Here is a 25,827-nt window from a genome sequence, read left to right as displayed (position 1 = left end):
TCATTGTTTAAAAATAATAATAATGAGGGGGTAGATCAGCTTTAATGTTGCAGATAGATTGTGGCTTCCATCAATGTAATTGTCTGCATCATTTCTTATCCCCCATATCTTTTTTGTAAATATACACTACCAGTCAAATTTTTTAGAACACCTACTCATTCAAAGGTTTTCCTTTATTTTCTACACTGTAGAATTATAGTGAAGACATCAAAACTACTAAATAACACATATGGAATCATGTAGTAACCAAAAAAGTGTTTCAGATTCTTCAAATAGCTACCTTTTGCCTTGATAACAGCTTTGCACACTCTTTTTTGTCTTTTTTCGATTGACCAGTATTGCTATCTGCAGCGTTAGTTCTTGGTAAATGACTTGTGTCATGCACAAAGTAGATGCCCTAACCGACTTGCCAAAACTGTAGTTTGTTAACAAGACATTTGTGGAGTGGTTAAAAAATGAGTTTTAATGACTCCAACCTAAGTGTTTGTAAACTTCCGACTTCAACTGTATATAACATTCTATTGGTTGCAAGAATTTTGCATAATCATTTAAATAGAAAAATCCGTTGTTGTTTTGTGTATCAGGTCATAAACCATGTGCCATGGAATTGGTACATTGAAAATCTCTTCCCAACTATTTTGCAATCTATATGGCACAGCTGTCAATTTCTTGGTCCTTAAATGGAACTGATATAGTTTTTTATTTATCACAATTGTCTTTGGCCAATTTTGGTCTTTCATGCATATCTTTACTTTCTCACCCTTCCACTTACCTCTTCCATTTTTGCAGTAATGCTGGAATTAGTTGGTTGTAATTTTGAGTAGAGCAGACATTTCCATATATTTTTGTTAGCTGCATGTGTGACATAGCTCCGCCAGTCATATTAATGATATAATTTACAAAGATTAGACCATTTATTTTATTTATCTATGTATTTATATACATTTTTTTTTAAAATAAATTAGTATGTTTGTTCGGTCTTTTCTGGTGTATTGAACTGAAATTGCAACCAACTTTACATGGCTTGTTTTAAAAAAAGTGATATTTTAGAGATTATTTCATTTTCAAATAACCGAAAGTGAGAGGTTGTAATCTGAATAAAGGGAAAAAGGCCATTCTTGAACATGGGGTGAGACAGTCTTACTAATCTGCTAGAGAACCAGTTTGGATTTAAGTGTAACTTTTGTATGACTGAAGCCTTTAGTGAGAGGTAATGTTTTAATATTTAATCATTTCTGCCCTTCAAATTCATATTCATTATATAAATAGGCCCATTTAATTTTGTCTGGTTTGCCGTTCCAAATCAAATGGAATATTTTTTGCTCATATAATTTATAAAAAACAAGTCGTTAGGTGTAGGCAAGGCCATAAGCTAAGAGGTAAACTGGGATATGACTAAATAGTTAATCAGGGTGATTTCTTCACCAACAGACAGGTATTTTCCTTTCCAAGGTAGCAAGATATTATCTTTTTTTGTTCACTTTCTATTAAAATCAATTGTAGTGAGATAATTTCTTTCTTTTGGGATATGAATACCGAGTATGTCCACTTCCCCGTCAGACAATTCTCCTGGTTAACTACACAGTAATGGAAAAGTTGTATTTTTAGTGATCCAAATCAAATCAAATCAAATTGTATTTGTCACATACACATGGTTAGCAGATGTTGATGTGAGTGTAGCGAAATGCTTGTGCTTCTAGTTCTGACAATGCAGTAATAACCAACTAGTAATCTAACCTAACAATTTCACAACAACTACCTTATACAAACAAGTGTAAAGGGATGAAGAATATGTACATACAAATATATGAATGAGTGATGGTACAGAACAGCATAGGCAAGATGCAGTAGATGGTATCGAGTACAGTATATACATATGAGATGAGTAATGTAGGGTATGTAAACATATAAAAGTGGCATTGTTTAAAGTGGCTAGTGATACATGTATTACATAAAGATGACAAGATGCAGTAGATGGTATAGAGTACAGTATATACATATGAGATGAGTAATGTAGGGTATGTAAACGTTATATTAAGTGGCATTGTTTAAAGTGGCTAGTGATACATTTTTTGCATAAATTTTTCCATTATTAAAGTGGCTGGAGTTGAGTCAGTATGTTGGCAGCAGCCACTCAATGTTAGTGGTGGGATAGAAGCTGTTTTTCAGTCTCTCGGTCCCTGCTTTGATGCACCTGTACTGACCTCGCCTTCTTGATGATAGCGGGGTGAACAGGCAGTGGCTCGGGTGGTTGTTGTCCTTGATGATCTTTATGGCCTTCCTGTGACATCGGGTGGTGTAGGTGTCCTGGAGGGCAGGTAGTTTGCCCCCGGTGATGCGTTGTGCAGACCTCACTACTCTCTGGAGAGCCTTACGGTTGTGGGCGGAGCAGTTGCCGTACCAGGCGGTCATACAGCCTGACAGGATGCTCTTGATTGTGCATCTGTAGAAGTTTGTGAGTGCTTTTGGTGACAAGCCAAATTTCTTCAGCCTCCTGAGGTTGAAGAGGCGCTGCTGCGCCTTCTTCACCACGCTATCTGTGTGGGTGGACCAATTCAGTTTGTCCGTGATGTGTACACCGAGGAACTTAAAACTTACTACCCTCTCTACCACTGTCCCATCGATATGGATAGGGGGGTGCTCCCTCTGCTGTTTCCTGAAGTCCACGATCATCTCCTTTGTTTTGTTGACGTTGAATGTGAGGTTGTTTTCCTGACACCACACTCCGAGGGCCCTCACCTCCTTCCTGTAGGCCGTCTCGTCGTTGTTGGTAATCAAGCCTACCACTGTAGTGTCGTCGGCAAACTTGATGATTGAGGTGGAGGCTTGCATGGCCACGCAGTCGTGGGTGAACAGGGAGTACAGGAGAGGGCTCAGAACGCACCCTTGTGGGGCCCCAGTGTTGAGGATCAGCGGGGTGGAGATGTTGTTACCTACCCTCACCACCTGGGGGCAGCCCGTCAGGAAGTCCAGTACCCAGTTGCACAGGGCGGGGTCGAGACCCAGGGTCTCGAGCTTGATGGCGAGTTTGGAGGGTACTATGGTGTTAAATGCTGAGCTGTAGTCGATGAACAGCATTCTCACATAGGTATTCCTCTTGTCCAGATGGGTTAGGGCAGTGTGCAGTGTGGTTGCGATTGTGTCGTCTGTAGACCTATTTGGGCGGTAAGCAAATTGGAGTTGGTCTAGGGTATCAGGTAGGGTGGAGGTGATATGGTCCTTGACTAGTCTCTCAAAGCACTTCATGATGATGGAAGTGAGTGCTACGGGGCGGCAGTCGTTTAGCTCAGTTACCTTAGCTTTCTTGGGAACAGGAACAATGGTGGCCCTCTTGAAGCATATGGGATCAGCAGACTGGGATTAGGATTGATTGAATACTGTATATACTGAGATCATGTGACAGATCATGTGACACTTAGATTGCACACAGGTGGACTTTATTTTACTAATTGTGTGACTTTTGAAGGTAAGTGGTTGCACCAGATCTTATTTAGGGGCTTCGTAGCAAAGGGGGTGAATACATATGCACGCACCACTTTTCCATTTGTTAGTGTTTAGAATTTTTTGAAACAAGTAATTTTTCATTTCACTTCACCAATTTGGAATATTTTGTGTATGTCCATTACGTGAAATCCAAATAAAAATCTATTTAAACTACAGGTTGTAATGCAACAAAATAGGAACAACACGAAGGGGGATGAATACTTTTGTAAGGCACTATACATTACAAAGTCATTCTGCTGTTATGAAGTCAAATATTTTGTGTTAGGTTCTTCAATCTCTCCCATCTTCATCTTCCAAAGAACATCTGCCAGGTACTACATGACAGACACACACACACACACACACACACACACACACACACAAATCTTATCCTCCTCCCTTCATCCTCTCCTCCCACCCCTGCTTTTTCCCTTATCCCCCTCCTCTTCCACCTCACCACTTACTTCTCTCCCACACTCCCTACTGTAAACAGTTTGTCTCCACAAGGCTGTGTAATCCCAGACGCATCCTCACGTGTTTTGGTGTTTTTTTTCAAGTATTAATTACCCTGTGAAGTGAAAGGGAAAATGTGACCCATCCAGCCCTGTTTCCTATAATAAAAATGGAGTTATGTATCTGTCAACTGCAGGATATTACAGCATTCTATAACTCATGACATTCAATGAGGTTTTATTGCTTGGTATTAAATGGGGCTATCCTATATAACTTCAAATAACAACACAACAATGTATTCTAATTGAACTTGACCATTCTTCATCGACAGTATGTGACCGTCTTGCTGCCCTTCAGATTTATATATTTTGACAAAAGATAGGAAGGGGCACTGGATGAGAGGAACGTGTGAACAGCCAATGTGAATGAGCCAGATACAGGAAGCAGAAAGGAGAAAAAGAGAACTGGTGACTTGTGCAGAATGTGGTAATGATATAATGACTGGTAATGACAGATACAGTAGCTAGAGTGATAGCAAAATCAACAGAGATAACTGTTTGATCAGGCCTCTTCCCAGTCAGCTGCTTCCTACTCCCTTCCCCAGACAGACTGACAGACAGACACAGCTGCCAGACCAAAATACCCCTGCCTGGCCTGAACCAACCCCAAGGATGGGAGGACACCCAGGCAGACCTGGGCAAGTCCCCCCTATGGAGCATGCCTCCCCAGTACTTCCACTCCCAATCCCCTTGACTCCCACAGCTCCCCCTCCCACCCGATCCACACACCCCTGCCCCGTCATGGTACAGTCCCACAGTCCCAGGAAGGCCAGTCTATTTATGGAGGGCGGGGTCTGGCTGAGGAGAGGGGCAGGTGCTAAAAGTTTTTGGAGACTGTGAGAGTCGGTGAATGCACTTCAGCCAGCACTTTCTTCCTCTCCCACTCTTTTTACCTCTGTCTGTGAGGTGTTCCAGTCTTCTATCCACTTGGTAATGACCCTGGATATGGACAATGTGGAGGTGTTTGATACTGGGGTAAAGGGCAGAGGCCTCAGGACCACCAAGGACCTCTGTGCTGGGGAGGTGGTACTCGCTGAGCCCAGCTTCGCTGCAGTGGTCTTCGACAGGTAGGGAGGGACCAATGCATGGAGATTTTGGTCATAATGACAAAATTTCTCAGTGGCATGCACACACACATCAATTATTTCTAAGTAAGAAAGACAAATTGAATGCAAAAAGGATACCTTCATGGTTCCTGTATCAATGCATATCCTTAACAATTTGATATTGTGGTTCTATTTATTAAAAAAATACTTACATTCTGCTATGTCTTTGATGGGTAGGGCCAGGTTCATGGTTTGTATCGTGGTGGCCAAAAGGCCATGTATAGTATTGGTATTTCACAGTGGAGTGAGCATATCCATTACTCCTCAGGTGCCAGCCTGGTCTCATAGACTAGGCGTAACATAGTATACGTAAATCTGGGATGTTTCGTATGGTTATACACTGAGTATATTAATTATTAAGAACACGTGCTCGTTCCATGACCTAGACTAACCAGGTGAATCCAGGTGAAATATATGATCCCGTATTGTTGTCACTTGTTACAATTGAGACATGGATTGTGTATGTGTGCCATTCAGAAGGTGAATGGGCAAGACCAACAATGTAAGTTCCTTTGAACGGGGTATGGTAGTAGATGCCAGGCGCATTGGTTTGTGTCAAGAACTGCAACCGGGTTGCTGGGTTTTCCACATTCAACAGTTTCCCGTGTATATCAAGAATGGCCCACCATTCAAAGGATATCCAGCCAACTTGACATGACTGTGGGTCAACATGGGCCAGCATCCCTGTGGAACCCTTTCGACACCTTGTAGAGTCCATTCCCAACGAATTTCGGCTGTTCTAATGGCAAAAGGGGAGGACAACTCAATATTAGGAAGGTGTTCCTAATGTTTGGTATACTCAATGTATAAGACAAAAGGTTATTTAAGGCAAAAACAAAAGGAGGGTGTTTGGTCAGGTGGATGGGCAGGAATATAACGCAAACATGTCCTAACCCAAAAGTTCAGTGTTCGAATCTCATCATGGACAACTTTAGCATTTTAGCTAATTAGCAACTTTGTAACTAATTACTACTTTTTAGCTACTGCACAACTACTTAGCATGTTAGCTAACCCTTCCCCCAACCTTAACCTTTAACCTAACTTCTAATCTTAACCCTAACCTTAACAATTAACCATAACCCCCAGCCGAGCTAACGTTAGAGTTAGCCACCTAGCTAACGTTAGCCACATCAAATTGGAATTCGTAACGTGTCATACGAATTGTACTTCGTAACATACAGTATCATACAAAATGGATGATGGACATCCACAAATAAACGCATATCATTTCGAAACAACATATTATACTAAATGGAAGGAGACAGATTTACATTTACTATGACGTTATGTCTACCCCTGAGTCCAGATTGCAGGTGCTGGGTAGAAAATGATACCTGCTGTTTATGTATCAATGTAAACATAATCAATGTAATATCTCTTTAATATTACAATCTTACAGATTCTTGAAAGAAATGTCAGTGAAGTTTGTCTAAAATTCAACATCTTGTTGTTTGAGTGCTTTATAAATGGGTTGGGTTTGTCTTTCAGATACTCATGTTGTCACACTTTCAGTGATGTGCCACTCATATACAGTAGAATGATGTCATACTATGTCCTTTGCCACCATTATTATTTTCACAAGGGGGGGTCACACTGTCCCTCTCAAATAGGAAAACAAAGGTGAGGCTATTATTACAAATGACAATGTATAGTGCAGATATTTCTTAACTGTAGAAAGTCCCCACATAAAAATACTTCAGTTTACTCTAGAATACTATAGTACTTACTATAGAATTCTATAGAATTATGTAGTAAACTGTAGTATACTGTAGAATCCCATACTCAAAACTGTTGTATCCCTCGATCGTGTAGTGCATACTATTGACTTTTGTTGTGTACTGTAGAATACTATACCACACACTGTAGTGTATCCATTAGATCATGTCGTGCTTACTATAATATTTTGTCTTATACTGTAGAATACTATACTACACGCTGTAGTATCCCCCTTGATCGTGTAGTGCTTACTATGTAATGTTGTAGTATACTGTGTAGAATACTATACTACACACTGTAGTATCCCTTGATCACGTAGTGCTTGCTTTAGAATTTTTTTATCGATTGCACCGCTAGCTAGCTTTGTCGATGCTGTTTTTCTGAGGACAGACGCTGGGAGACGAAAAGCAAGTACAAGGAGGGAATATTTAATAAATAACAGACATGAAACAAAACAAGGACCGCATATGGAAAAGCGGAACAAAACAACATTAATGCAGACACGGGGATCAAACCGAGGAACAGACAGATATGGGAGGGGCACTATTCAAAATAATGGAGTCCATGTGAGTCCAAAGATGCGCTGGTGCACGTAACGATGGTGACAGGTGTTGGTAAGGATGGGTAGCCTGGTGCCCTTGAGAGCCAGGGAGGGGAAGCTGTAACCCCCGCTCTTGGGGGTGCCACCCAGTGTCCCACCTGGGTGAGCCTGACAGGCCGGCAGTGACATGGGAGTCAGGCAAGCCGGCTGAGGCATGAAAGCCTGACGAGCCGGCTGAGGCGTGGGAGCCCGACGAGTCTGCTGAGACGTGGCAGCCCGACGAGCTGGCTCAGGCGTGAAAGCCCGACAATCCCGCTGAGGCGTGGGTGCCTGACGAGCCAGCTGAGGCATGACGTGGGATAGGAGCCTGATGAGCCAGCTAAGGCGTGGATTCCCGACGAGCCAGCTGAGGCATCCCCAGTTCCATCGGCAGCGGCACCCGGACCCAACATCACCAACAAAAACATAAAACTCCCTGATGCTTCAAAAATTGGTTTCTGCATTCCGTAAGGACAGACACTGGGAGACGAAAAGCAAGTACATGGGGTAAACATTTAAGAAATACCGGACATGAAACAGAACACGGACAGCGTCTGGACAGGGGAAACAAAACGTCATTAATGCAGACACGTGGATCAAGACGAGGAACAGACAGATATAGGAGGGGCAATAAACAAAATAATGGAGTCCAGGTGAGTCCAAAGACGCACTGGTGCGCGCAACGATGGTGACAGGTGTGCGTAATGATGGGCAGCCTGGCACCCTCGAGGGAGCAAGCGTGACAGTTTTGATTTGAACGTGCTGTCCTTGGGGAGCTCATTGCCTCTGAGGTTCCCCCCTCTAACATTTTTGTGGACATAACATTCCATAGTAATCACTGTAGTGTTTTTGTAGACTTTACCTTAGTATTGAATATAGTGTTTTGCAGATTTGACTGTAGTAAACTGCAGTATTTACTGTGGTGCTTTTGCGGACTTTACTGTAGTATACTATAGTAATCACTGTAGTGTTTTTGCAGACTTTACCTTAGTATTGAATATAGTGTTTTGCAGATTTGACTTTAGTATACTGCAGTATTTACTGTAGTGTTTTTGCTGACATGACAGTAGTATATCATAGTATTCACTGTAGTGTTTTTGCAGACTTTACTGTAGTATTCAATATAGTGTTTTGCAGACTTGACTGTAGTATACTGCAGTATTTACTGTAGTACTTTTGCGCATATGACTGTAGTATACTATAGTAATCACTATAGTGTTTTGTAGACTTGACTGTAGTATACTGCAGTATTTACTGTAGGGTTTTTGCGGACATGACTGTAGTATGCTATAGTATTCACTGTCGTGTTTTTGCTGACTTTACTGTAGTATTTACTGTAGTGTTTTTGCAGACAAGACTGTAGTATATTGTAGTAACACCTGCCGACTAGAATTAGCTAAAATGGCACAACAACCGACAACGCCAGTTACTTTTTAATGAGAGGAACACCTCAACCAGAACATAAGACGCAACGGTTTGTGACAGGCCACCTATTGAGTTGGGTCAACAGTTCTGAGCAATGCAACAGACCAGACAACACCTTAGCAAAAATATAAACATTTTATTACAATTGTAACATCTAAACGTTAGACACTTTCTAGGCCCATTAAATAATGTAATTAATTATTGTCATTGATAATTGCCATTAACAGCCAATTAATTATGTAGGTTCATTGCTGTTGCGGAGCCTTCGGAACTGTGTCACGCTGAGGATTATTTCTGTCTGTAATAAAGCCATTTTGTGGGGAAAAGCTCCTTCTGATTGGCTAGGCCTGGCTGCCAAGTGGGTGGGGCTATGCCCTCCCAGGCCCACCCATGGCTGCACCCCTGCCCAGTCATGTGAAGTCCATAGATTAGGGCCTAATTAATTAATTGAATTTGACTGATTTCCTTATATGAACTGTAACCCAGAAAAATCTTTACAATTGTTAAGTGTTGTGTTTATATTTTTGTTCAGTATAGATTGGAATGTACTTTATCTAGTGTAGATAAGCGACACACACACAAACAAATATTACAATACAGTGTATCAATCCTTCCATCTACTGTACAGGTGGATGGCCCATGAATAAGACCACACTTTCAGTTCTGTGCACTGTACTCTGTTTCTAAATGTGTATGAGTATGTGTTTGAGAGTGTGTGTGCATTGAGGGGTCTCAGTCTCATTATCTGCTGGAATGCTGGTCACAGATATGCCTGCTTACTGCTGGCCAGTCTGGAACCATATAAGAGCTAGCGTCGGGATGACAGCAGACATAGCAGGTATGCAATGAAAGGATCACGCTCTTTGGAAAGAGGGGTGTGTGAGCTTTCCAAAACTAGAGAAGAAGAATAGTGCACGGGCTGTGTGTGTGTGTCTTGTCCCCTGGCAGCTATCTGCTTACAGAAGATTTGTTGAAGCTTTACAGCATGCCAACAATCATTGCAGGCATTAATAGTTCCATTTCCTTTTAGACACACTCTCAGACACTCATAGGATAAACGGTTTACACACACAAGCCTGTCTTCAAGGTGTGGCAGTTATTTTATGGCTGTTTAGTATTGTGTTTTTGGCATAGCCATGTCACTTACATATGTTTTTAGTCCTACGCTGAAGCTTTATGCACAATCTTTGCACACCTAGGAAAATATTGTGTTGTAGTCCACTTAGTCGTTCTATTTTTATATACAAAACCATACTGTACTCACCCGCCTTCACCTTAAGGCAAAGTTCAGAGATCGAGGAAGTTGTGTACAACATGCATGTCGAGAAAGCAAGTTTGAATGCTGCTAGATAAAAAACGTTTAGAAAGTCTGGCCTCATGTGTATTGCGTGATTGTTTATTATAGAAATGGGATCTCAGGTACCTATTTATTGGCACATCAGGGGAATGATAGCTGGGACCAGTCGGGTGCCTGTCCACCGGGGTGTATTTAGTGATTTGGGGGCCTCCCCTACATTTCCACAGACATTACTTGCTATGATTATGTTTATCCCACAACTGAATATATTTATTTCAAAAGCTTTTTTTCATTTCAGGAATTTATTCAATATATAGGCTGCATAAAGTTGTTAACAATCAGTCAGTGGGGACCACCTGGTCAGCTGGGGCTCGTTTAAATTGAAAACTATGAAACATACTGTAGCAAGGTTTGCCTCTGCCTGTCATAAACACATATATACAAGCATACAAGCGCAATCACACAAACATGATTAAACATTGTTTTAGGGTAACGTTTTGTTGTTTTCCTCATTGTTGAAATGGTTGAGATGTTTGCTTCATGTTCAAGTGTCAAGGGTAAAGTAAACAATGTCCTTATTTGTTCAGTTTGGATATTACTTTATAATAAGCTCACATAAAAAAAATACTACAGTTGACTATAGAATACAATAATACTTACTATAGAATTCTATTGTATTCTGCAGAGGTGGGACCAAGTTATTGTTTTATAAGTCACAAGTAAGTCTCAAGTCTTAGCACTCAAGTCCCAAGTCAAGTCCCAAGTTAAGTCCCAAGTCAAGACAGGCAAGTCCGAGTTAGGTCTCAAGTCAAGACCGTCAAGTATCAAGTGAAGTCTCAAGTCCTAAACTTTGAGTTTTGAGTCCTAAACAAGTCATAATGTGCTCTTCACCAAATGTAATACCATTTCATATTTTTAACAAGATTAAGTTAGTATATTACATTTACGCAAATCAGGAATGCTTTTAAAAATATCTATATATATATTATATCCATGGAAATACATGGGTAGCCATGAGAAAGACACATCCCCCCAATAGTGATCGACTATCGAGGATTGCTATGGGGCGCAATCGGGCGATGTCGGCTTGTACACAATTGCCCAACCTTAACACACACACACACAAAATATCTCTCTCTCTCTCTCTCTCTCTCTCTCTCTCTGGTTACGGTAGGCTAACGTATGTCAAGGGTTTTAGGAACAGCAGTAACATCAGGCAGGATTTAGGCTACCAACTGCCTAGCCAGTTGTAGCTCAATATTGGGTGCAATGATCAAGTTCCCGCACTGACTGACTATGTGGAGGCTCATTGATTTAACGTTATGTTAGCCTACACTAGTAAAGTAATTAAAATATATAGCTGTCGTCTATATTAGCCACAACTTACCCTTCTTTGTGCAGCTTCAAATGTCGAACAAAGTTGGAAATTGTTGCGCCTCTGCCTGTAATTTTTCCCCCGCATGTTTTGCAAGTTGCAATCTGTTTTTTATTGATATGTCGTCTTTATAGCCGAAAAAAAAAATGTTGGGAATCATCTTTCCAAGGGCTCCATCTGAATTCACCCGCCGACGTTCCTCTGCACTGTCAATCACAACTTTTTTTCAGCTTGCACAATTTGATTGGCTGCTGTCCTATTCAAACTGTAATCCGTTAAATGAAGAGTTGATGCTCTGCACACTTTTTATAATAGCATAATTTTTCATATTTGGGCTTGGGGAGGGTATCAAGTCAGGTCGAGTCATAAGGCTCAAGTCCAAGTCAAGTCACAAGTCATTGGTGTTAAAGTCAAAGTCGAGTTGCAAGTCATCATATTTGTGACTCGAGTCTAAGTCATGTGACTTGAGTCCACACCTCTGGTATTCTGTAGTAAACTGTAGTACACTGTAGAATACTATCTTACACTCTGTAGTATCCCTCAATCCTGTGTAGTGCTTACTATAGAATGTTGTAGAATATTGTAGAATATTATACTACAACACCGTAATATCCCTCGATCGTGTAGCGCTTACTACATAATTTTGTAGTATACTGTAGAATATTATACTATACACTGTAGTATCCCTCGATAGTGCTAATATCCCTCGATAGTGCTTAATATATACAGTAATTTTGTAGTATGCTGCCAAATATTATACTACACACTGTAGTATCCCTTGATCATGTAATGCATACTATAGAATGCTGTAGTATACTGTAGAATAATACACTGCTCAAAAAAATAAAGGGAACACTAAAATAACACATCCTAGATCTGAATGAATGAAATATTCTTATTAAATACTTTTTGTAAATACTTTTTGTATACTGTATTCTCATACATGTCACGTCTGTCATATGTGCTCAGTATGAACCTGCTTTCATCTGTGAAGAGCACAGGGTGCCAGTGGCGAATTTGCCAATCTTGGTATTCTCTGGCAAATGCCAAACGTCCTGCACGGTCTTGGGCTGTAAGCACAACCCCCACCTGTGGACGTCGGACCCTCATACCACCCTCATGGAGTCTGTTTCTGACTGTTTGAGCAGACACATGCACATTTGTGGCCTGCTGGAGGTCATTGTGCAGGGCTCCGGCAGTGCTCCTCCTGCTCCTCCTTGCACAAAGGCGGAGGTAGCGGTCCTGCTGCTGGGTTGTTGCCCTCCTACGGCCTCCTCCACGTCTCCTGATGTACTGGCCTGTCTCCTGGTAGCGCCTCCATGCTCTGGACACTACGCTGACAGACACAGCAAACATTCTTGCGACAGCTCGCATTGATGTGCCATCCTGGATGAGCTGCACTACCTGAGCCACTTGTGTAGGTTGTAGACTCCGTCTCATGCTACCACTAGAGTGAAAGCACCGGCAGCATTCAAAAGTGACCAAAACATCAGCCAGGAAGCATAGGAACTGAGAAGTGGTCTGTAGTCACCACCTGCAGAACCACTCCTTTATCGGGGGTGTCTTGCTAATTGCCTATAATTTCCACCTGTTGTCGCTTCCATTTGCACAACAGCATGTGAAATGTATTGTCAATCAGTGTTGCTTCCTAAGTTGACAGTTTGATTTCACAGAAATGTGATTGACTTGGAGTTACATTGTGTCGTTTAAGTGTTCCCTTTATTTTTTTGAGCAGTGTATATACTACATACTGTATTGATATGCTAATATTAAATTAGCATATGTCCCTTTCATTCCCCTCCCCCATATCTCAATGTGTGCCACCCATGACTGAAAAACCTTCATGCCAAGTAGAGACCATATATTGTTAAATAAAATATTCTCCATACCTAATTAATTCAATGGAAACACAAACGACATCGGAAGAGCAGGAGGAGGCGAGTTTGATAACGACTCACCCCGCTCCTGTACAAAGGACCGAAGACAGCTTTTTAAGTGACTTTTTAACATATTTTCCATGTCTTAAAAATGTTTTACTTTTGTTAAATCATTTGTACACATTTTAAATGGCTTTTACAGAATTGGATGTTTTACATAGAAAAGTACTTTTAATTATGGCTTGTTTTTATTGGTTTTAACAACATGTACTTTTTAACAAATTTACATGTAATATCCAAATGCTGTTTTTATGCTTTTATGCCATTTTTACGTGTAAAAAAATGACGTACAAAAATATATATGAGCTGTTTTAAAGGAAATGCGATAAAACTTTTCCAAAAGAAAAAATCAACAATAAGCACAACCATTCATCCCACTACTCAAAAATCACAAACCTCACCTCCCAGTATCTTGAAGAAGAAGTTTCCATCCCCTACGTTACATTTTTAGTTATTTGAAAGTTATTTCCTCTTTCCTCCAACTCAAGTCCCCTAAACCGGGTTTGTATCCTATTCCCAACCTTTACCCTAAATCAGCTTCGTATCCTCTTGTATTTTTTACTTTACTTCTTTACTTATTAAAATCCATAAAAATGTGGTTTCATCAAGTTGAGAAAAAAAGGAGAACTCCCCCATCCCCTCTCCCTTGTACCTTGCCAAACCTGACCTTCACCAGACAGAAGGTCAACCTAACCAGTCAGACCACTGTCTTACCTACAGTACATACAGGTTATTGTAATGTAGTCTGTGTGCAGCTGGTGTAGAAGGGTCAGGCGCAGGACAGCCGATATGAGTAAATAAATGTATTTTACTCAAAAATAGACAAATACACTACAAAATAAGCGAGCCCACATAAACGGACCATATTACATAAAAACAATCACTCCTCACAAACAAACATGGGAGAACAGAGGGTTAAATAATGAATAAGTAATTGGGGAATTGAAACCAGGTGTATAAGACAAAGACAAAACAAATGGAAAATGAAAAGTGGATCGGCGATGGCTAGAAGGCCGGTGACGTCTACCAATGAACGCCGCCCGAACACGGAGAGAGACCGACTTCGGGGGAAGTCGTGACAGTTATGGACAATTTGCTTTTTTGTGTTTGTCCAGTAAGTTTCCTCAAGGAGAAAACCCCCAAAATGTTTTTTTTTTCAAGATGATTAAAAATATAATAAAACAAAAGACAATTCAACAAAAGCACTATAGTAAATACTACATATACTACAGTAATGTCTGCAAAAACAGTACAGTAAACACTACATTCATGTCCACAAAAACACTGCAGTAAATACTACAGTATTCACTCTAGTGTCTAGTGTTTTTGCCCAAAAACCATGCGCAAAAACACAACCGTGAATACTATAGTAAAGTCCGCAAAAAAGGTACTGTGAATACTATAGTATATACTGTACATCAGTTGGGGTCTCTATAAGCTTGAATATGAGTTCCTAAACATAGCATGAAAGTGTATCCTTGTAGCTCTGTGGGCTCATATAGTCAAAATATTTGCCTTGGTGTAAGTTGAGCCAATGACCATGGGGTAAGTTGAGCCAATTGTTGAGCCAATGGCAAGTTGAGCAAATCTAAGTGTTTTCTTCCTAGGCGTGATGCAAAGCATCATTGCTGAGATGTGAGGTAACAACAGTGCTGGCCTATGTTAAAAGTGTAAAAAATAATGTACAAAGTGTTTGTTAGGTTTAAAGCCTGTTAAAAGACGCTTAAAATTATTAACAGTCAAAAAAGTGATTGTGATTGTATTGAATTGTGTTTGGGAAATAAAGATAGACATGGTTTTAAAAAGGTAGTGGTAATATTTCATTCAGTACAGACATTTGTACACGGCTTAACTTAACCCGGGGGAGGGTCGTGCCAAATGACCACTTATTTTGGACAAGTTATGTTTTCAAAACTGTAATGTTTACATGAATTCGGATTATTTCCAGGTATACACAACATTCTGAAATATATGCAGATATCTTTGCTATACAGAAAATTAGATTTCCTTTTACGGAATGATGCTGATTGTAAAAAATGGCTCAATTTACCAACTCTCCCCTACATATAGTAAACCAGAACAGATATAGTGGTGGAGCTCAACAAGTACACGGAATGACAGCGGAAACATTCTCAGATTAAGTGCAAACAGAGTTTTAGAGAGAGAGAGAGAAGTTTGGAAGGTGTGTGGGGAATACCATCATATTTCTGTAAAGTCATCTCAGTATAGCCCACTACATAAATACAGTGCATTCGGAAAGTATTCAGACCCTTTCACGTTTTCCACATTTTGTTACATTACAGCCGTATTCTAAAATTGATTACATTATTTTCCCCCCTCATCAATCAACACACAATACCCCATAATGACAGAGCAAAAACAGGTTTATCATTCTTTTTGCAAATATATTAAAATAAACCGATCACATTTACATAAGTATTCAGACCATTTACTCAGTACTTTGTTGAAGCACCTTTGGCATCAATTACAGCCTCAAGTCTTCTTGGGTATGACGCTACAAGCTTGGCACACCTGTATTTGGGGAGTTTCTCCCATTCTTCTCTGCAGATCCTCTCAAGCTCTGTCAGGTTGGATGGGGAGCATCGCTGCACAGCTATTTTCAGGTCTCTCCAGAGATGTTCGATTGGGTTCAAGTCCGGGATCTGGCTGGGCCACTCAAGGACATTCAGGGACTTGTCCTGAAGCCATTCCTGCATTACCCTTCTACCCTTCAGTACCCTTCTCCAGATCTGTGCCCTGACACAATCCTGTCTTGGAGCTTTACGGACAATCCCTTCGACCTCAGGGCTTGGTTTTTGTTCAATTGTATACATTTGCAAAACAAATTACAAACATGTTTTCGCTTTGTCGTGGGGTATTGTGTAGGTTGATGAGGATTTTTTATTTATTTAATCCATCTTTGAATAAGGTTTAATGTAACAAAATGTGGAAAAAGTCAAGGAGTCTGAATACGAGGCAATATTTATTGGGTCTGTATGAAAAAGGGCGAGGGAAAAGGGCGATGCACTGAAAAAAGGGCAAGGGAAGAGGATAGCCAGGAAAGACATATAGAAAAAAGGAGAGAGGAAATATGAGGTAAGTAGTTAAGGGACTGAGAGATTTAAATGCTGACACAGAACAGGTCTTTCTCTTCACTGAAATGGCTCCCCACTCAGTTTGCTGTGAGAGCGTATTATCATTCATCCCTAAACCTACACTCTCCAGCACACCAACATATCCCTGTTTTTGTCTTCTCCAACCTGCTGGCTTCTCACACTACCATGGCCATCTAATCACCCCCAGCTTCAAATAGGCGCAATCACTTGTTTTAAGACCCACCAGAGTGAAAATTGCTAGTGAAATAAATCCACTCCATTATCAGTCCATGATGTCATCCACTGGTCATTGCCTTGTGTTGTTATTCTCTACCCCATATACACTAATTATACTAAACATTAGGAACAACTTCCTAATATTGAGTTGCACCCCCCCATTTTGCCCTCATAACAGCCTCAATTCGTCGGGGCATGGACTCTACAAGGTGTCGAAAGCATTCCACAGGGATGCTGGGCCATGTTGACTCCAATTTTCCCACAGTTGTGTTAAGTTGGCTGGATATCCTTTGGATGGTGGACCATTCTTGATACACACGGGAAATTGTTGAGCGTGAAAAACCCTGCAGCGTTGCAGTTCTTGACACAAACCAGTGTGCCTAGCACTTAGTTCTAGCACTTAGTCCTATACCCCGTTCAAAGGCACTTCAATCTTTTGTCTTGCCCATTCACTCTCTGAATGGCACATGTACACAATCCATGTCTCAATTGTCTCAAGGCTTAAAGACCTGCCTCCTCCCCTTCATCTACACTGATGGAAGTTGTTTTAAAAAGTGACATCAATAAGGGCTCTTAGCTTTCACCTGGATTCACCTGGTCAGTCTGTCATGGAAAGAGCATGTTCTTAATGTTTTGTATACTCCGTGTCTAAGCTATGTTCCCAGGACAGTTTGGAACTTCCTTTCCCACAGGCCACTAAATCTTTTGTTTTGTTTTTTTGTTTTGTTTTTTTTTGTTGAATTTTACCCCTTTTTTCTCCCCAATTTCGTGGTATCCAATTGTTGTAGTACTATCTTGTCTCATTGCTACAACTCCCGTACGGGCTCGGGAGAGACGAAAGTTGAAAGTCATGCATCCTCCGATACACAACCCAACCAGCCGTACTGCTTCTTAACACAGCGCATCCAACCCGGAAGCCAGCCGCACCAATGTGTCGGAGGCTACACCGTGCACCTGGCAACCTTGGTTAGCGCGCACTGCGCCCGGCCCGCCACAGGAGTCGCTGGTGCGCGATGAGACAAGGAGATCCCTACCGACCAATCCCTCCCTAACCCGGACGACGCTATGCCAATTGTGCCTCGCCCCACGGACCTCCCGGTCGCGGCCGGTTACGACAGAGCCTGGGCGCGAACCCAGGGACTCTGATGGCACAGCTGGCGCTGCAGTACAGCGCCCTTAACCACTGCGCCACCCGGGAGGCCAGGTTTCCACTAAATCTGATAGTTACCAAGGACAGAAGGGAGGATGAGAGTGCAGCAGGATTTGATTTTCAATTGTTTCAGGGGGCTGGTAAACCCCTGAACCCCATAAGAAATCATGACCCTTGACCTCCCCACTTTTCCCAGTCTGTCTCAGCAGGTGTGTCACAGCTGCTTCCGTCGCCAGGCCAACCTCCACCGCTGCGCCCAGTGTAAGTTTGCCCATTACTGTGACCGCACCTGTCAGACTGCATGCTGGGACGAGCACAAGCAGGAGTGTGGTGCCATCAAGAAGAACGGAAAGGCCCCCAATGAGAATGTCCGGTAAGAAGGAGGGAGGAGAGAGAGTGGAGGAGGGAGAAAAATAGAGGAGAAGGAGAGAGAGTTAGCGGAGAGAGGTGGTGGAGGAAGGAGAGAGAGGGGAGTAGGAAGAGAATGGATGGACAGGGGAAGGTGAGTGGTTGTCAATGCCTTACCAAGTTGCATAAAAAAGAAACCAGGCTGTCAGCCACTCATATAAAACTATAATGCTAATGCTAACTCTCCCTGTCCCTCTCCAGTCTTGCTGCCCGTGTGCTGTGGCGCATACAGAAGGACACAGGTATTGTGTCGGACAGCCAGCTGACCTCAGTGGACCAGCTGGAGGACCACGTGGCCGACATGCCTGCCGACAACCTCAAAGAGCTCAAGATCGACGTGCACAACTTCCTGGACTACTGTCCCAACACCAGGCATGGCGTGGAGTACATCTCACACATCTTTGGCATAGTACGTATCAATGAGTTAGTCATCTTACCATCCAGATATCTCAAACTTTGGCACAGTACGTACAAGACCATTTTGACTGTAGCATGTGTTCTTTTACTCTTTATAGACTGTGTCATTAAACATTCATCTCTTTATTCCTCTCTCTCTGTCTTCTTCCACTGTCATTGTCATTCCATCTCTCTCTCCCCTCTCTTTCTTTTTTTTCTCTCCATCCCCCCTTTTCTCCATCCATCTGTAGATCAACTGTAATGGTTTTACTCTGAGTGACCAGAGGGGTCAGCAGGCAGTGGGAGTAGGTCTGTTCCCTAACCTGTGTCTGGTCAACCATGACTGCTGGCCCAACTGTGCTGTCATCCTCAACCATGGCAAGTATGTATCCCCCAAGAGAGGGAGAGGGAGAGATAAAACTTTTCTACATGATTTGTAAACTCTTTGACTGCCATCTCTTTCAGTCATTCAGCTCTGAATGCAACCTTCCACTCTAAGAGGAGGTGGGTCTCTCTGCCTGCTTCAAACTAACATCTAACCTTTGAACCTTGAGCATCCGATCCTCAAAGATCTCATTAACACATGTTATTAACCCTCAATCACTGTACGTTAGTGAGGAAGTCAACAGAACAACAGTACCAAATGACAGTCAGGCATTCTAATCTTGACCCTGACTGTCACGCCCTGGTCTAAGTATTTTGTGTTTTTCTTCATGTATTGGGTCAGGCCAGGGTGTGGCATCGGGTTTTTTGTATTGTGGTGTGTTTTGTCCTGGGGTTCTGGTGTGTATGTATTGGGATTGTAGCTAGTGGGGTTATCTAGCAAAGTCTATGGCTGTCTGGAGTGGTTCTCAATCAGAGGCAGGTGTTTATCGTTGTCTCTGATTGGGAACCATATTTAGGCAGCCATATTCTTTGAGTTTGTCGTGGGTGATTGTCCTGAGTGTCTTGATGTCCTTGTTTGATGTTAGTTGACACAAGTATGGGCTGTTTTCGGGTTTCGTTTATTGTTTTGTAGTGTTTGTGTTTAGTCGTGTTTACGTTTGTTTAAATAAACATGGATCGCAATCGACACGCTGCAGTTTGGTCCGACTCTCCTTCACTATATGAAAGCCGTTACACTGACATTGAATAGTGTGATTTCCCCTATATTTCTCTATGTTTCCTTCTTTACCACAGGACCGTTTCCTCATTAAGCATGATCAAATTACTCATTATCATAAATGTATTATCAAATCTAACCCCTAAAGTTAATAACTGAGGGGAAAACAGAATATTACGAAACAAATTGTGTCTGTCCGACTATAGCATGGTTTGTTTAGCTCTCAGTAGGACTTAGTTGCTATTCTGCTTGAGGCTTTGTTGTGTGAAGTGTGTCTATTGTTAGATTTAGCTCAGTTTTCAGTCAACTACCTGATAAGATTACTTCAAACATCACATCCTAACGTGAATGTATTTTTAGACTTTTAGACTGCCTGCACTGTGTTGGTGATGATGGCTGTTTTTGGTTGTCTGTCAGTGCAAAATCCCCAAACTGCTTTGTTAGAATGTTGTTTCAAGTTGAGTGAAATGAAAACCCCCACACTGAGCTTGCAGCTGGGCTATGGATGTTCCTCCAAAGCATATTTATTATTCATCAGGAGCCAACAGTCCAAGATGTTGAGCTCTGAACGATCAATATAACTTTCTCTGAACCACGAGCTGCAAGGATTATCCAACCAGTGATGTTTATGTTTGACTGGTCAATGAAGGTTTCCTATCTCCATAAAAAACAAAAATGCTGTCAGCTCCCTGGCCAACTATGTCACTGCAATAACTTTCCTCGCCTTTCGCTATTGTAGCAATTGAGAGAGAACATTCGTAGCAGAGCTTGAACTTGCAGACCTGTCCTAGTAGTGCAGCGGTCTAAGGCACTGCATCTTAGTGCATGGTTCAAATCCAGGCTGTATCACATCTGGCTGTGATTGGGAGTCCCATCAAGTGCTTCACAATTGGCCCAGTGTCGTACGGGTTTGGACAGGGTAGGCCTTCATTGTAAATAAGAATTTGTTCTTAACCGACTTGCCTAGTTAAATAAATAAAAAACAGGGAAAGCTGTAAAGGTCCAGAGACCTACTAGGGGCTACACTAGACTACCCCCTTTACCCTCCCTTATGGTTACTACCCTCACACTACACTAACCCCTTTACCCTCCCTTATGGTTACTACCCTCACACTACACTACCCCCTTTACCCTCCCTTATGGTTACTACCATCACACTACACTACCCCCTTTACCCTCCCTTATGGTTACTACCATCACACTACACTACCCCCTTTACCCTCCCTTATGGTTACTACCATCACACTACACTTCCCCCTTTACCCTCCCTTATGGTTACTACCATCACACTACACTACCCCCTTTACCCTCCCTTATGGTTACTACCATCACACTACACTACCCCCTTTACCCTCCCTTATGGTTACTACCATCACATCACACTACCCCCTTTACCTTCCCTTATGGTTACTACCATCACACTACACTACCCCCTTTACCCTCCCTTATGGTTACTACCCTCACACTAGACTACCCCATTACCCTCCCTTATGGTTACTACCCTCACACTACATTACCCCCTTTACCCTCCCTTATGGTTACTACCATCACACTACACTACCCCCTTTACCCTCCCTTATGGTACTACCCTCACACTAGACTACCCCATTACCCTCCCTTATGGTTACTACCCTCACACTACATTACCCACTTTACCCTCCCTTGTGGTTACTACCATCACACTACACTACCCCCTTTACCCTCCCTTATGGTTACTACCCTCACACTAGACTACCCCATTACCCTCCCTTATGGTTACTACCCTCACACTACATTACCCCCTTTACCCTCCCTTATGGTTACTACCATCACACTACACTACCTACCCCCTTTACCCTCCCTTATGGTTACTACCCTCACACTACACTACCCCCTTTACCTTCCGTTATGGTTACTGCCCTCACACTACATTACCCCCTTTACCCTCCCTTATGGTTACTACCATCACACTACACTACCCCCTTTACCCTCCCTTATGGTTACTACCCTCACACTACACTACCCCCTTTACCTTCCCTTATGGTTACTACCATCACATCACACTACATCACCCCCTTATCCCTTATGCTCCAGGGCCTGTTCTTTCAGCATGTGACATGCAGAGCTCACAAGCTGATCCTAGAGCAGCTGTTACTCTGGCACTAGGCTAACCATGCCGCCCTGCTCCCTCAGGGTTGAGCTGCGTGCGCTTGGTAAGATTGCTGAGAATGAGGAGCTGACGGTGGGCTACGTGGACTTCCTGAACGTGTCAACGGACCGCCAGAGAGCCCTGAAGCACCAGTACCACTTTGACTGCACCTGCAAAAGCTGCAGCAAGAACCTCAAAGATGACCTAATGATGGCTGCCAAGGAGACCGAAGGCAACAAGGTGGGAGAAGTAGTGACACGTTGAGGGCAGAGTTGGGGTCAATTCATTCCATTCCAAACAGTGGGGTCCTGGGTCCTTGACCCCATGCCGTACCCAGACTCACGTTGGGCACATAACCCTATCACGCAGATGGGCATCTCACAGCTGATGCACCAGAAGCATGTAGTCAAATGCACAAATTAACACCTGATCATACCTCTGAGGGCCCAGGGGCCAACAACACATCACCCTAATTACTTTTCAGTTCAATAAAGTTCCATGCTTCCCCTCTCCCTTAATGGATCTCAACTCTCACTGTACTCGTGCCTCACATGAGATCCCAACCCTAAATATCAGCTATCATAGATATAACAAAATACATGTAGCAGTTGATATGAAATTAAGTTTTTCTGATTTCATCTGAGATATGGTAACCTAATGCTGAATTCCAATTGATTGTCTGAGACATCGCAAAATAATATGACTAACTCTCTTATCACATGACCATATCTTTAGACATGGGTCAATGCCATGGACCTGGATATGTGTTATATCAGTATCTATGTATGGGAATTGACTTGGAGCAAATTATGATTAAGTCACAAGGTGTGTAACACAAGTATAAGTCTGTGTCCTACACTAGTCCGTTTTTGTAGTTGCCGGACCATTAGTCTCCTCACACAGCTGCTGTGTCTGTGAGAAGAGACTACTGGGACATGAACACATTATACAACATTTCCTTCAATGGAACACTGTTTTCAGAGTTGTTGGATATGTCACTCTCTTGTGGTTGTCTGCAGTAGTGCATTTTGGTCATCGGGCATTTTCCTTTACTGTCAATGATCAGGAGTGAATGATGGTGGGATGTGCATTGTGCATACTCCCAAATGTTAATACACTGACGCTGTTGTGTTTACTATATTCTCTCTCTCAGCCCTCTGATGAGCTTGTGAAAGAGGTACAGGAGTTAAGTTTGGAGTGCCTGGCCAAGGTTGAGGCGGCTCGTACTGCAGGTGACTTTCATGAGGTAACAACAACAACCCCCTCCTTTACCTTTAGGGATGGCTTAGGAGTTTGGTAAATACCTCTCTTTCACTGTCCCACATAATTCACTATCCCTCTTTTGTTAAACCTGCTAAATTCCCCCTCCATCCCTCCCTTTCCCTGCACAGGTGGTGAAGCTGTGTCGTGAGTGTCTGGACAAACAGGAACCTGTGTTGGCTGATACACACCTGTACCAACTGCGTATACTGAGTGCAGCCAGCGAGGTGCTGTCCTACCTGAAGTTCTTCTCTGAGGCTGCAGAATACTCACGCAGGATGGTGGAGGGATACATGTGAGTGTTTGTAATGGGGACAGAGTGGTGGAGACTAATCTAATGGACCATATGAAGATTTGCATGTCTACAGCTTTAAAATCCCATTTCTACGTTTACATTTGAGTCATTTAGCAGACGCTCTCATCCAGAGCGACTGTACAGTTGGTGTATTCATCTTAAGATAAGTAGATAGGACAACAACAACATGGTCGTCGAACATCTCATTCCAAAATAATGGGCATTAATATGCAGTTAGTCTCCCCTTTGCTGCTATAACAGCCTCTACTCTTCTGGGAAGGCTTTCCACTAGATATTGGAACATTGCTGCGGGGACTTGCTTCCATTCAGCCGCAAGAACATTAGCGAGGTCGGACACTGATGTTGGGCGATTAGGCCTGACTCGCAGTTGGTGTTCCAATTCATCCCAAAGGTGTTCGATGGGGTGAGGTCAGGGCTCTGTGCAGGCCAGTCAAGTTCTTCCACACCGATCTCGACAAACCATTTCTGTATGGACCTCACTTTGTGCACTGGGGCATTGTCATGCTGAAACAGGAAAGGGCCTTCCCCAAACTGTTGCCACAAAGTTGGAAGCACAGAATTGTCTAGAATGTCATTGTATGCTGTAGCTTTAAGATTTCCCTTCACTGGAACTAAGGCGCCTAGCCCAAACCATGGAAAACAGCCCCAGACCATTATTCCTCCACCAAACTTTACCGTTGGCACTATGCATCTGGGCAGATAGCATTCTCCTGGCATACGCAAACCCAGATTTGTCCATCGGACTGCTAAATGGTGAAGCGTGATTCATCACCATAGAGAATGTGTTTCCACTGCTCCAGAGTCCAATGGCGGCAAGCTTTACACCACTCCAGCCGTGCTTGGCATTGCGCATTGGTGATTTTAGGCTTGTGTGCAGCTGCTGGCTCCCAACGAACAGTTATTGTGCTGACATTGCTTCCAGGGGCTGTTTGAAACTTGGTAGTGAGTGTTGCAACTGAGGACAGATTATTTTTTACACACTTCAGCCCTCACCGGTCCCGGTCTGTGAGCTTGTGTGGCCAACCACTTCGCAGCTGAGATGTTGTTGCTCCTAGAAGTTTCCACTTCACAATAACAGCACTTACAGTTGACCGGGGCAACTCTAGCAGGGCAGACATTTGACAAACGAACTTGTTGGGAAGGTGGCATCCTATGACGCTACCATGTTGAAAGTCACTGAGCTCTTCAGTAAGGCCATTCTATTGCCAGTGTTTGTCTATGGAGATTGCATAGCTGTGTGCTCGATTGTACACACCTGTCAGCAACGGTGTGGCTGAAATAGCCGAATCCACTAATTTGAAGGGGTGTCCACATACTTTTGTATATTTAGTGCACTAATTACTTAATCTTAAACATGTTCTCTTTTCCTCCCCTTCCCTTTGCACCAACCCTCTTCTATCTCTTCTCCTGTGCAGGAAGTTGTACCACCCCAATAACGCCCAGTTGGGCATGGCCACCATGCGGGCTGGCGTGACTCACTGGCACGCAGGGCTCATCGAGGTGGGCCATGGCATGATCTGCAAGGCCTACGCCATTCTCATGATCACACATGGACCCAACCACTCCATCACCAAGGACTTGGAGGTACACTAGACTACAGGCTGCCTCAATAGTTTGATTAACCTATGACATTAGAAAAAGATAGCATGGGGCCAGTTCAGTAGGGTATAATGTTACAAAACATTCAATAAAAATGTGCGGAAGGGAGATATGATTGTCAGGTAGAATAGTTAAGTGTAAGCTCTATTGTTTACATATCTATAATTTCACCTCACTGAATATTAATTTCCCAGATTATACCAGACCAGTCTACCTTTTGACCCCTGACCCCTTGTTTCCTAGTCAATGCGTATGCAGACCGAGATGGAGCAGAGGATTTTCAAGCAGAATGAGTGCGTCTACCACAGCATGAGAGAGGCTGCCCTGCAGAACAAGCCCATGGGCATGATGGCTGAGGCAGTCAGTGTTGAGGACAACGTCAAGGCCCTCTTCCACAAGCAATGAGCTTCTGTACACACCACTTTCATACCATTGAAATGCAGTGGTCACTAAATCTGCCCCCCAAAATAATTATTGGCTGGCCCTCAACTACAGCTGTAAGGCTCAAAGTTCCTATGAACGTCTTACCTTTTTTGAGCTAGTAAACATGAAATCAGTATACCCACCATGTGCCATATTACCATGTAAAATATTGAATGATAAATGCAATAAAAGCGAACACTGGATAGAGTCTGGAGTCTGTTTTGCTATACATTGCAGCTCAACCAATCAAAGCTAAGGATCAGCTCTTTATAGACAAACCAT

General features: G+C 42.7%; 1 protein-coding gene across 1 annotated transcript; it reads left to right on the top strand.

Moving 5' to 3' along the window:
• The first annotated feature begins 4,777 nt into the window (after positions 1-4,777).
• Positions 4,778-25,748, top strand: LOC110523624 (histone-lysine N-methyltransferase Smyd1). The gene is made up of 10 exons (XM_021602493.2): positions 4,778-5,062; positions 18,110-18,286; positions 18,523-18,730; positions 18,969-19,099; positions 19,183-19,221; positions 21,992-22,187; positions 23,101-23,193; positions 23,339-23,502; positions 24,939-25,107; positions 25,366-25,748. The coding sequence occupies exons 1-10, from the start codon at positions 4,929-4,931 to the stop codon at positions 25,525-25,527; spliced, it is 1,473 nt and encodes a 490-aa protein (XP_021458168.2). The 5' UTR covers positions 4,778-4,928; the 3' UTR covers positions 25,528-25,748.
• The last annotated feature ends 79 nt before the right edge of the window (positions 25,749-25,827 follow it).

The sequence above is a fragment of the Oncorhynchus mykiss genome, chromosome 5 (genome assembly GCF_013265735.2).
Source record: "Oncorhynchus mykiss isolate Arlee chromosome 5, USDA_OmykA_1.1, whole genome shotgun sequence".
Lineage (NCBI taxonomy): Eukaryota > Metazoa > Chordata > Actinopteri > Salmoniformes > Salmonidae > Oncorhynchus > Oncorhynchus mykiss.
The sequence above is the reverse complement of the archived record's forward strand: the minus strand, read 5'-3'. Positions and strand labels throughout refer to the sequence as shown.